This window comes from Nycticebus coucang, chromosome 14 (genome assembly GCF_027406575.1).
Source record: "Nycticebus coucang isolate mNycCou1 chromosome 14, mNycCou1.pri, whole genome shotgun sequence".
Lineage (NCBI taxonomy): Eukaryota > Metazoa > Chordata > Mammalia > Primates > Lorisidae > Nycticebus > Nycticebus coucang.
The window spans coordinates 61526227-61539291 of record NC_069793.1 but is presented as its reverse complement, the minus strand read 5'-3'; the positions used below and the strand labels follow the sequence as shown (position 1 = coordinate 61539291).

Sequence of the window (13065 nt, the reverse complement as noted above, 5' to 3'; positions counted from 1 at the left end):
ATGCTGAAATTTCATCCTTAATGTGACAGTATTGAGAGTTTGGCCTAGTGGGAGGTATTTGGGTCACAGGGGTGGATCCCTCAAAAATAGATTAATATCCTGTTATGAAGGACAGTTAGCCTTTGTTCTACAAGAATGGATTAAGTATGAGAGGGGGGTTGTTACAAAGAGTCTATCTTCCTTGGTTTCTCGGTTTCTCTCTCTTGCTTCCTCTCTGTCATTGACCTGGCCCATGCCTGCTCCTCTCCCACTTGTCATCATGAGGGGAAGCAGGATGAGGCCCTCACCATGCCTAACTGTCCAGTCTTAGATTTTCAGCTACCAGAATCATGAGCCAGATAAACCTCTCTTCTTTATAAGTCATTCGGCCTCAGGCACTCAGCAACACAAAACTGAATGAGACATAGACATTAGTCCAAATTTGGACATGGAGGAGAGATGGATCCTCAGCAGCCAGAAGAAATTTCCCTCAAAAGTTTCCACAATGAGGATGCAAACTGTTCCTTCTTCAGAACGACAGGAGAGAAGTAGGATATGAAGAAAGAAGAGGTTTCTGGAAGGACTGCTGTAGGAAAAAGTAAAGACTTCTTCCTATAAACATGCCAGAACCTCTGTGCTCAAGTAGACACAGGTGTCCAGAGAGCTGGGAGGTGGGGGATGGACAAAATTAACTCCAACATGAACCAGAGGAACTCTATGGCAATCTCAATCTCCATGAGTGCTTACAGCCTGAAAGATACACATCAATCTCTCACCACAAAATGGGTTTCAAACAGGGAAGGACTTAAGCTGACAGGTCTAGACCCTGAATCAGGGGACAGGTGAGTTGCCCTGTAGCCATTTTCTGTGAAAGAGACTCCCAAAGAGAGTCTGTGAGTCTGAATTCACCAAGAGCCCTAAGAAAGATTTTATTAATGTCTGTGCTAGTCAGAATGGGGATCCTAGGCTTGCCCAGTTAAACTAAGAGTAAAAGACACACAGAGGGATCTGTGTCCTGTGAGGTTATCAAAGATAAGGAACAAAAATCATCTCTCTGTGTCAATTTCAGAGTTTTACATAGGTTGCTGGATGTGGATATGTCTGTTTTACGTATGCATTAGAGAGAGGGAGCTAAACCTCAAAGGAGGGATGAACTGGCTGGTACTTCCTTGAGCTGTGTGGTGGGTATGGAGGACGTGGGAAAGTGGTGCTGAAAGAAAGGGCAATCTTTCTTGACCTGAGGGGCTAGTTCCGGGTGGAGAGGGCCTTGCGGGTGGTCTGAATTTGAGCCTATCCTTGGCCGAACGCTCCCCCTGGTGGTTGAATTAACAAAATACAGCATATATATTGACCTGGCTTTTCTAAGAATTTCACCCCTCTGGGAGCTTGGGAGCTAGATATGAATTCTAGATTGAGTTTCTAGATTGCCAAATATAACTTTGGCATCTGAAAGCATGCTAGTCTCTCTCTCTCTCTCTCTCTCTCTCTCTCTCTCTCTCTCTCTCACACACACACACACACACAGACATATTTCCAGCAATAGTACATACACTGACAACTATTAATAAATTTACAAATAAGCATTCATTTGTTTGCTTTCATTCTTTTGCATTCATCTGTTTGCACTCATACCTTTAGTAATGGATTTAGAAATTTTAGTTATGGATTATAATACATTCAAAGTTAAGGCCTAATGACTCACACTGACATATTGGTACTTCACCACCCCAATTGTCACACACCCACATTCACTTCACTTCATACTCAACAATATTCCAACAATACTCAATGCAAGGCAACAGAGATGAGACCAAGGGTTTCTCCTTTGTGGCCCCTGTAACTCTCCTCTCAGCCCTTAGCCTATAGGAACCACCTCTGCCCTGCTATCCTGGTCTAGTCACACTATTTCTTAACTCTATTTAACCATCTATATTCTTTACTGAACGCGAGCTTCATAAAGGCAGCAGCATGTCATATTTATCTGTGTATCTGAAAATCCATGACCAAGGTTTCTCACAGTAGGCACTTAATAGATTCACTGAATGAAAGTTCATATGAATATTAATGCAATTTCTGTCAACATTCAGAGAGACTGTTTTGCAATACATGAGTGTGATAAAATAAATCTAAAAATAATTTAGGACAATAAAGAAGCAAAAATGATAAAAATATTTTTGGTTCAGTTTTTAAATGATTATTTCTTGGTCATTAATCCTTCAATTATATCATTCAGAGAAGAGTGAAAAGCTATCATACAGATGTAAGTAAAAATCATAATAAGACAAACATTATATAATCCATTAGAAAAATCCCAAATTTATCAAACAGCTATCAATTACATATCCTCACCAAGCTCCAAAATGACATTTGTCTCCAGAAAAGGCTTTAAATCCTTCCTGCATATTGATAACAATGTACTCAAAAGTATGATTATATCATCCCCTCCCTTTTGGAATCTAACCATCAGAATATGTGTACTCTTTTTTTTTTTTTTTGAGACAGAGCCTCAGCTGTTGCCCTGGGTAGAATGCCATAGGATCACAGCTCACAGCAACCTCCACCTCCTGGGCTCAAGCGATTCTCCTGCCTCTGCCTCCCAAGTAGCTGGGACTACAGGTGTCCGCCACAACACCTGGCTTTTTTTGGTTGCAACCATCGTTGTTGTTTGGCGGGCCCGGGCTGGATTCGAACCCGCCAGCTCAGGTTTATGTGGCTGATGCCTTAGCCACTTGAGCCACAGGCGCCGAGCCAGAATATGTGTACTCTTTGACATGTCATATAACCCTTTTAGAGACCTATATCTTCATACTTCTACTGTCTCATTTCAAGGTATGGAATTTAAATTAAATTTTATATTTTATATAAATTAAATTTTATATTTGAATATTGGAAAATATCATAGTTCTCAAAACATGACATTTTTGTCACCTCTACTCCCTGGATTATGCTACCCCTCCTTCCTGGAAACCCCTTCCTATAAATTCCCATCTTGTGAGAATCGTACCTACTGTACCAAATTTGGGTGCCTTCCCTGGCTTTCTTCTATAGATCAGTCACTACCCATCCAGATTCATGAAATTATTAAGTCCATCCCTTACATTGGTCTTAGAATACTTGTACCATATCTTATGTGATAAATAACTCTGAATAATAGTAATATTTGCAGTTGATGGTTATAATAGCAGCATCGTTGCTCCTATACATTTCCTGGCTTGATTCCCTATGGAAAAGGCTAAAAAACATGATCTTAATAAAGGCAGAATATTTTCAAGAATCTCGTAGGGTCACCCTCTCCTACAAGCCTAAATAAAGATCTCAGCTCCCTCCATTTGTGCCAAACCAGAACCCTCTTCATAACTATAATTTAGTGGCATCCTGCCTTTTGTAGCCTGTCCTGTTATTCTGACTCTGCCTCCTACAGTCTGGCCCTACCTACTAGTTGTATATGTGGTTTAATGTGGTACCTCCTGTCTGGGTATGTTCTGATCACACTGGCATGTCATAATCTTAAAATCTGTCCTACTGTTGGATCTATATGCCCCATTTGGGGGTTCCTTAAACTACTCTAATCAATCATTCCCTAAAGATATACTGTCTTGCTTCGTGACGGTCTCCCAGAATGTATGCTGTGTTTGTGTGTGTGTGTGGGGGGGGGGTTGTGTGTGTGTGTGTGTGTCTGTGCACACTATAAAAGGCAAGAGAAGTGTTCGTATGACCCAACCAAATGAATTCAGGTTCTGTAACACTAACTGAGGAAGCAGTACCTGTCCTTTTTCTATTTTTTTAAAAATATGATGGTATTTATTCTTTGGAAAGTAAAGAAAACAAAACATTTTGAAAAGACTGCTTGTTATAGGACTTATTGAGGGAATGTCCCGTGGATTGGAGGTTGAGTAGAGTGTTGGGAAAGTGTCAGATGCTGTCCTGGACAAGTATTTGGGGTGGGATTGTACACAGAAGATTGACTTCTAGGCTCAAAAATATAGAAGCTTAAAAAGCAGAAAGAAAAATTAATTATCCAGTAAAAGGAAATGTAGAACTAGTCAGGATAGTGAATGCAGGAGTGAGAGGAACTTCAGGGAGTGGTATTGGGGTGCTTCAAAGCAGATGAGCTGCTTAGAAGCCACAGTGGATGGACATCACATGGATAGTCCTCTTCATACATCACATCCAGCCTTTCTGGCTAACAACAGGGGAGGAGTGAATAGTGAATGAAGTGACAGGAGATAGGGATTGGTTTTTTTCATAAAGCAGAAAGAATGAGGTGAGAGAGTAGCACTATTATCACAACAGATATCTGCCAGTACCCTGAAAAGTTGGGGTTCTTCAGCTTCAATTGAACCTTGAAAGGAGGAGTCAGGGGAGTAATAAAAGCCTCCTACCCACAGGACTCCAAGCCCTGGAGACTCTGTTTACCTCAGGTGCTTCCAGCTGGAACTGTGGTATTTCACACGCACAGAGGAAGAAGGATAAATCCCTCCATTACTGATGCCTCTCACTGACCTGGAATGATACTTACTTACACCCTCACTTCTTCAACACACAATGTGTGGACTTTGCTTTTTAAAAACGATCTGCTTCTGGTGAGTCTCCACTACATTCCTGTGCCAGGACTGGGGGGACTATGAGAGAGGAGGTGGAAGAAGAGGATGCATAGGTGTCCCAAAAGATCAGTGAACCTGGAAGGGTGGTCTCAGCTCTAATTCTGGATTCTTCCCTAAAAGCTTGAGAGACTTTAGGGAAGTACATTCTCTCTACATTGTCCACACTGGGCCTTATTTTTTTCACTTGTAAAACAAGGTCTTAGTATACAAGGATCCCCATAGAATCTCCTCCATTGCTGATACTCTCAGAGTCTCTGCACAGAGTAAGAGCCAGGGAAAGGATCTGAGAGTAGGGTGCACCCTCCTTAAAGAAGAAGAGAGATCACCTGCAGTATTCTGCAAGGAAGGCCAGAAGAAAGGGCTCCCTTGCTCCTATATGCTCAGGCATAACCCTTTCTGGGTGAAGAACAGGGATTAGGGGAAGCAGTCATTCACTTATTCAACACGTAATTAAGTGCATTTTATGTGCTGAGCCCATGAATATAATAGGAAGATCTACCCTCAATCTGCTTATAATCATACAAACAACTCCCTGTGACTACCTGACATCCAGGATATGACCTGCTCCTTCCAAAATCATCCCCCACCTTACTCATAAAAGGCATGTTTATATGTGAGTCTAACCACAGTGGAAATGTTCTCTGGGGGCTGAAAAAGGAGGAATCAGATCCAAATGTTTGTGCTTAGACATGGCTTTCATTTGTATATTCTTCTACTTATAAGAAAGTGTTCTTTTAAAAAAAATAGCAATATTGAATTCAAACATTTACTATTTATGATGTAGCTAAGGTGGAGAGCTAACTTATCACATAACTGAAAATCCTTCTTTTCAGGAACTTTCTCCTGTGGTCTAGTTTGTACTTCCTCTGCTTGAATATTGCAATTAGATTGTAATTAGTCAGGACCGACTAAGTGCTGATAAAGGGACTCCTGCTACTCAGTAAAAATGGAGAACACCTGTTGCTTGCCTTCTGTGGACAATTGTCTCTCTTTCTGGGAGAAACTTCCTAGTTCTTTTCCAAGAGGAATTATTCCAGCCCTGTCATTGTCTTTCTACAGACTTCTTGCTTCCACCAGATCTCTCTCCCTGCCCATCACATCATTCTGAAGCCAGTGAACACAGAGCTGAGAATAGAACTCCATGCACAGGTAAGCAAAATGAGAGGTGAGCACTTTATCCATTCACTTACTCAGTTTTTCACGTGGAAAAGTACACAGTAATGCCTACCATGCAGTAGACACCATCCTGAGTTCTAGTCTCAAAGAACCTCAGTCATTTTTTTAAACAGTAGGTCAAAGTTATGTTATAAGTACATGTTATAATTAAAGAATAGCTATAAACACTATATGCAGTAAGTAATGTACATTATATAAAATATAAGTATAAATACATGTAGACAATTATATTTGTATATTTATATATTTATGCATAGAAATATATTTTATTTACACATGTATACTCTTTTACATATATGAAAATATGTATAAAGTATATAAGGAATATATGTTATATAAAATGTAATATGAGTAAATTGCATACATCTTTGTTCTTATATAAATGTATATATAAGTATATTCTACATATAAGTATAATAAATACATAAAATGCAAAAGTATAAAGAACATTTGTGCATATTTACACTTTAATGGTGCTACATAAAAGGTACGATATGAGTACAAGAAGGATTTACCTAACTCTACACAAAGAAGTCAAGGAAGATTTGTCAGAATTAATGATATTTGTACTAAGTCTTAAAGGATCAGTAAGTGTTTACTGGTTGGAAAAATAGGAGTAGTTTTTGCCAAGAAGGCAAGAAATATAGAAGAATAGAAATAATATAAATATGCACAGGGAATTGAAGAAAGACAGATGTGGGTGTGGTGCCTGGGATAGGATAGAGATGGATTTGGAAAGGTGCCCAAGGAGGAAGGCCTGGCCAAACACAAAGTGTTACAGAGAATTGTGTTATGTGGGGGCCACGCACTTTGGAACCGGGCCACTAGGACTCAAATTCCACCACCAGTATTAGTTGACTGTGAGGCCTTGGCAAGGTTCTTCAATTTCTTAATCCCCTTGTCAGAGTGATTTAGGGATGACCCTTGGTCTTCCTGAGCACTATTCCTTCTTGCCACCTCCTCCCAGGTTTCTTTCAGTGTACGGCAGCATATACTGTCACCTCTGTCCCTCCTTATTACCCCCTCTCCAATCACCTTTCCAGTCACATCACTTTATTCACTGAATATTTGAGCACTGATTCACTTTTTTGTCCTTTCCACTACTGATGGAGTCATAATTCTTAGTGACTTCAGTATTGTCTTTTTCTGATCCAATAGACAGCCTCATTCCCAGCTCTTTGGCCTCCTCTCACAAAGGATTGTGTCATTTAATTTAAATTTGCAGCTCAATTATACCTCAGACTCCAGAAATCCCCTTCCTTTTCACTGCCCCTTGCCTCATGTTTTAATATTTATTTTCTATAGTAGATCATCGTAATCATTCCCTTGCATATGTCCTGAACTTTAGTCTGCTATCCCTCAATAACTCCAATCTACTCCAATTCAACACTTCTGCATAGTATTTTCCTGCATTCGAGCAGATGAATGTCTTGATGAAAAATACCCCTGAATGTTGACTGGCTGAACTTTGAATCTTTACACATCAAAGAGGTGTTCTGCACTACTACAGCCCCCTTGTCCATGTCTTCTCTCTCTTCTGGCTTTCTCTCTTGAACACACCAGAATCAGATTTTATTCCCAAACTTCCCACTGAAACTGCTCCTGTCAAGGTCAGCAATGAGCTCCATAATGCTTACTCTTTGGTCATCTCTCAGTCCTTATTACCTTAGACCCTTAACAACATTATAGAGAATTGATTAATTCCTCTTGAAGTACCTGTAAGACCACACACCCATGGCTTCTTCCTATACAATTGGCCTTTTTCTCCTCAGTCTCTCTTTCTGGGTCCTCTTCTTTTTTATCTCTAACTATTGGATTTGTTAAGAGAGAAATACTAGAAACTTCTACACTCATTTTTAGATGTTGTTATCTAGTCTAGATACTGTCTTCCAGATTTGTATCTCCTTCTAAAGTCTACATTTCTACTACTTTCCCATTTCTACTACTTTATTTCTAAAGTCTACATTTCTACTACTTTCCCAACATTTTACTTCCTAACTTTAATAGGCATCTATTTAAACATGTCAAAAACATAACTCTTAATTTCACAACCTTATTTCCTACAATGCGTTGACCACATCACTCACTTGACTTGGTTGCACAGGCACAAAAACTTGAATTTGTCCTTGACTACTTTATTTACTAATATCACAATAACCAGTCCAACTGGTTACCCAACCACCTGTCACATCTTCCACCACTAAGATCAATCTCTCTGGGCAAATACTTGGGTCATTATGAAAGTTTTGAGATACACAAAAATCAAGAAATGTAAAATCTGTGTGGATGGAAACAAAGGCGGTCCCCACAGCAACACTGATAAGCTGAGCAAGTTGAAAATTGCATAGGTAAATCAGAAAGCATGCTTTATTGAAAGTGAAATAATGGATCATAACATAGCCTGTCTTATAACTGTTGCAGTCATCCACATAGAAAGCCCTTTTAACTGTTTCCTTGATTCTGTGCTGGACCTTCTATAACCTTTATCGATGTAGCACTTCTGTTCTCAACTCTATCTTACAAGTATAACAAAATTCAAACTAGCTTTCATGACCTACCAGACCATAGATGATCTACAATTTAGCTATTGCTTCATGAGCATCTCCCTCCATTTCCTCACCTTGCTGCCTCCATTGCATGTACATTGGCCTCCTTTTATCTTACAAATTTGTCCAGCTTCTGTCTCTTCAGGAACTTTCACTTATTCTTCCATCTGCCTGGAATGTTCTTTAAGATGTCCACACACTTGCCCCCAATTACATTCAGACCTCTTCTCTAAAGTTCTTTCCTCAAGGAGGTCTTTTCTGACTATCTTATCTAAAATCCATCATTTTCACCTTCCTCTTTTACTAGCTCCATATTCTTTATAGCCCTGCATTACCTTGCATTATAGTATGTATATGTTTAATTTTGTCTTTATTTCATTTTTTCTTTTTTTTGAGACAAAAATCTCACTTTGTTGCCCTTGGTTGAGTGCCATGGCAACCTCACAGCAACCTCAAACTCTTGGGCTCAAGTGATCCTCTTCCTTTAGCCTCCCAAATAGCTGAGGCTACAGGCATCCACTACAGTGCCTGCCTATCTATTCTGTTTCTGTCACTATTATACTTCTAGTAAATAAAAATTCAACAAATATTTTTTGAATAAATTAATCGAAATTATTTAAATAAGATTAATGGTAAAAATAAATGTTTATTAATTAACTTAAATAATATTTAAAGGGTTACAATCATGTGGTGGTTCAAAAAGTCAATCTAGAACAAAGATAAAATTTAGAAAAAAGGGCAGACATAGTTTCTGTCCACAAGAGTTCACATCTCAGAGGCAATACAGAAAATGGTAATAGTGCATGAGAATTTTCACGGTAGTTGAAAGTATTGTGAGGGGTATCCAAACTAACCTTGAAGAACTTAAGAAGGCTTTCTCAATGATATAACATCTGAGCTGAGGAAGATTATATGAAGAGGAATAACCAGAAAAAGAGTAAGAGAACGCTATTCCAAAAATTACTGCTTTTATTCCAAGAAGCATGAAAATACAAATGTTTAAATATGAGCAAGAATACTAGAGAAACTGGAAGAAATTTTTAGTTTCATTGATGCCATGCTTATGAAGGATAGATTAGAATAGAGGACATAAGCATAGATAAAATAAGGCATGGCCTTGAATGTCATTTTAAACCTTTTGTATTTCATGTCAAATTTGGCTTTAGAAATATATCTTTTGCTTTGATTCAGAGTAATCAACTGAAATAATCAACTAGTAGTGCAAACTAGTTGCAGTTGGAATAATCCAGCAAGAGATAATCACAATCTGAATCAGGTTAACGTTGATGAAGATGATAGTGAGTAAATATGTTTATTGCAATCCCACGAAATGAAAATCCCAGGATTTGTTGACTGAATTATTAGATACTGGGAAAAGGTGTGATATGGAGGAATCTAACATAAAACTTAATTTTTTTACTTAGGCTACTGAGATAACTAACACAAATAAACAAGAAGGGTTTTTGGAAAGAGGCAATAAGTTCCCTTTTTTACATGGCTTTGAGGTAACTATGAAACCTTAAAGTGCAGATGCTCTATGTATTAATAGATATACAAGTTTGGAAATCAAAAAAGAAGAGGTTGTTCTGGAGCTGTCAATATACAAGTATGGATGGCAAGTGAAATCACAGGAGTGAATGGCATTGCCAGGTGAGAGATAACAAAGTATGGCCACGGAATTGCCAAGAATGGGAAAAACTATATTCAAGGGATGAGTGATAAAAATACAGCAAGAAAGAAAACAAGTAATAGAAATAAAGTATAACTAAAAGTAATACAAATAAAGCAGAAAATTGGTGAGGGTAAGGTTATCTAAGAAACTTTCAAGAAGGTAGTGAGGGTGGTGAAGTAGGGAACAGTGGCGTAGATGATATCAAAGGTGATGACATCACGATGCTGCCTATGTTACTGTGAATGTTAGTGCAGCTGAAGAATTGGTAACAAAAAATATCCATTTCTTTTTAGCTCAATCCCTGAGGAATGTCAGCCCAATATTTGCTCAGTCCTCAACTCATGGTTCCACTGAACATTACTCAGTTTAGCCCCATGTTCTACCTCACTGGCTTTCCTGGATTGGAAGCCATTGAACACTGGATTTTCATCCCCTTTTCCTTTATGTACATAGTGGCCATCTCAGGAAATTGTTTAATTCTGATAATCATTAAGACCAACCGTCACCTGCACACACCCATGTACTGTCTACTGTCCTTGCTGGCCCTTGCTGACCTGGGATTGTCATTGTCCACCTTGCCAACCACCATGGGGATCTTTTGGTTCGACTCCCGCAGCATCTACTTTGAAGCCTGCCAGATCCAGATGTTCTGCATCCATTCATTTTCCTTCATGGAGTCATCAGTGCTGCTCATCATGTCCTTTGACCGCTTTGTAGCCATCTGCCACCCCCTAAGGTACTTGGGCATTATCACCGGCCAGCGAGTGGTCTGGGCAGGCCTGATTGTCATCCTCCGAGGACCTGTGGCCCTTATCCCTATTGTCCTCCTCCTGAAGACTTTTCCTTACTGCAGACCTCCAGTCCTCTCCCACTCATTTTGTCTGCACCAGGAAGTGATACACCTGGCCTGCACAGACACCACCTTCAACAACCTGTATGGGCTGGCAGTGGTAGTGTTCACTGTGATGCTGGACCTGGTGCTTATTGCACTGTCGTATGGCTTCATCCTGCACACAGTGGCAGGCCTGGCTTCCCAAGAGGAGCAGCTCAGAGCCTTCCAAACATGTACTTCTCATCTCTGTGCTGTGCTGATATTCTTTGTGCCCATGGTGGGGCTGTCTCTGGTGCACCGCTTTGGGAAGCATGCTCCACGTGCCGTGCACCTTCTTATGGCCAACATCTACCTTTTTGTGCCACCCATGCTTAACCCAATCATATACAGTATTAAGACCAAAGAAATACGCCGAGCTATCATCAAGCTCCTAGTTCTTAAAAAAGCCAAAGCTGAGTCATGGAGCTAAATTGCCACCGAGAGCCCATAAGGGGGCCCCCAATTAGATTGAAAATTTATAGCATTGACTACCCACTGTAACTCCCCATGTTCCCAAAGATTTTGCCCTTGTCTTACATAAAGTATAGGCAAATGTATTTATTAAGCTATGGCTTAAAAAGATAGATCTTTTCTTGCCCATATCATAATGCCTCCTCCTGTACCTGAGAACTGGCATTTTCAGTAGTAGCAAAAGCTGCCCAGAGGAAGACTTTACTGATGGTTATTATTCAACCTATAAATACTGAAACTAAAAAGGAACAATAAATAGCAGAACACCCAGAACAGAACCTAGCAGAGACCACATGAAATGTCATCTGCTCTAACTCACCTCACTCCTTCCGTGGCTCCTTGGGACTGATTCCATCTTTTCTGCCTGACCAAAGTTTTTCTCCCCTTTTGGCTAAACAGTACCTTCTGGACCCCTGCATCACATCAGAAACATCAGAACTCATGTACTTTTTCCCAAGACCTGATTCAGGCAGAACTCTCTGACTCTTTCTGATGTTATATTCCTTTCACCGTGTTCCTCAGGCAGAAGCCATGAACCTCATCTCTAACTCTTCTTACCTCTGATTTACCTTTCTCATAGAATCAAGTTCTATAACCTCAAGTTCAACATTGAGCTGAATCACTGTTTACTTCTGGGTGCGTTAGTTAGAATACCTTGCATACCAGTGTGTAACATGACAAAAGAGTACCAAGGACACACCAGAAAGAAGTCTAAGAAATAATCTCATTGCTCAGGAGGGTGTGAACTTAAACTTGACAGGACTTCTCTGCCATTGACTAAATTCCATCTGTGTTGGAGACTCAGCTTTGAAGGGCCACGAACATGGCCCTTTTTCTTTCTTTTTTTTTTTTTTTATTAAACCATAGCTGTGTACATTAGTATGATTGTGGGGCACCATACACTTGGTTCATAGATCGTTTGACACATTTTCATCACATTAGTTAACATAGCTTTTGTAGCATTTTCTTAGTTATTTTGCTAAGACCTTTATATTCCACATTTACTAGGATTCACATATACCCTTGTAAGATGCATGGCAGGTGTAATCCCATTAATCCCCCTCCTTCCCCCTCCCTCCCCCCCCTTTCCCCTTTCTCCCTATTCTTAGGTTGTAACTGGGTTATAGCTTTCATGTGGAAGGTCCTACATTAGTTTCATAATAAGGGTGAGTACATTGGGTACTTTTTCTTCCATTCTTGAGATACTTTACTAAGAAGAATATGTTCCAGCTCCATCCATGTAAACATGAAAGAGGTAAAGTCTCCATCTTTCTTTAAGGCTGCATAATATTCCATGGTGTACATATACCACAATTTATTAATCCATTCGTGGATCGATGGGCACTTTGGCTTTTTCCATGACTTAGCAATTATGAATAGGGCTGCAATAAATATTCTGATACAAATATCTTTGTTATGGTGTGATTTTTGATCTTCTGGGTATATGCCCAGTAGGGGGATTACAGGATTGAATGGCAGAAGGCCCTTTTTCAATAGCAGAGCAGCAGATGATCCATCTGTTTGCTTCCATCCTGAATTTCCTGTTGTAACATCTGTCATGTCATAATGTACTGTTTGTGAGTGTGTGTACATGTTTGTCCATTAGCATAGATGACTTAACAAGATCCTTGGAGAAATTATGTACGTCTTGTTCACCAGTAAATCTATATAAATATAATGCAATAAATAAACATTAAATTAATTTATGGATATAAAAAATTCATAAAGTAGGAGTCAGAGCTATGA

General features: G+C 39.5%; 1 protein-coding gene across 1 annotated transcript; it reads left to right on the top strand.

The window, feature by feature from the left end:
* The first annotated feature begins 10269 nt into the window (after positions 1 to 10269).
* On the top strand, positions 10270 to 11313 carry LOC128565760 (olfactory receptor 51M1). Its single transcript, XM_053562471.1, has one exon. It carries the CDS (start codon positions 10286 to 10288, stop codon positions 11276 to 11278), a length of 993 nt encoding a protein of 330 aa, XP_053418446.1. The 5' UTR covers positions 10270 to 10285; the 3' UTR covers positions 11279 to 11313.
* The last annotated feature ends 1752 nt before the right edge of the window (positions 11314 to 13065 follow it).

Bases quoted from the DNA above. Each gene is read 5' to 3' on its own strand.
- LOC128565760 (XM_053562471.1), top strand. From the start codon at position 10,286: ATGTCAGCCCAATATTTGCTCAGTCCTCAACTCATGGTTCCACTGAAC.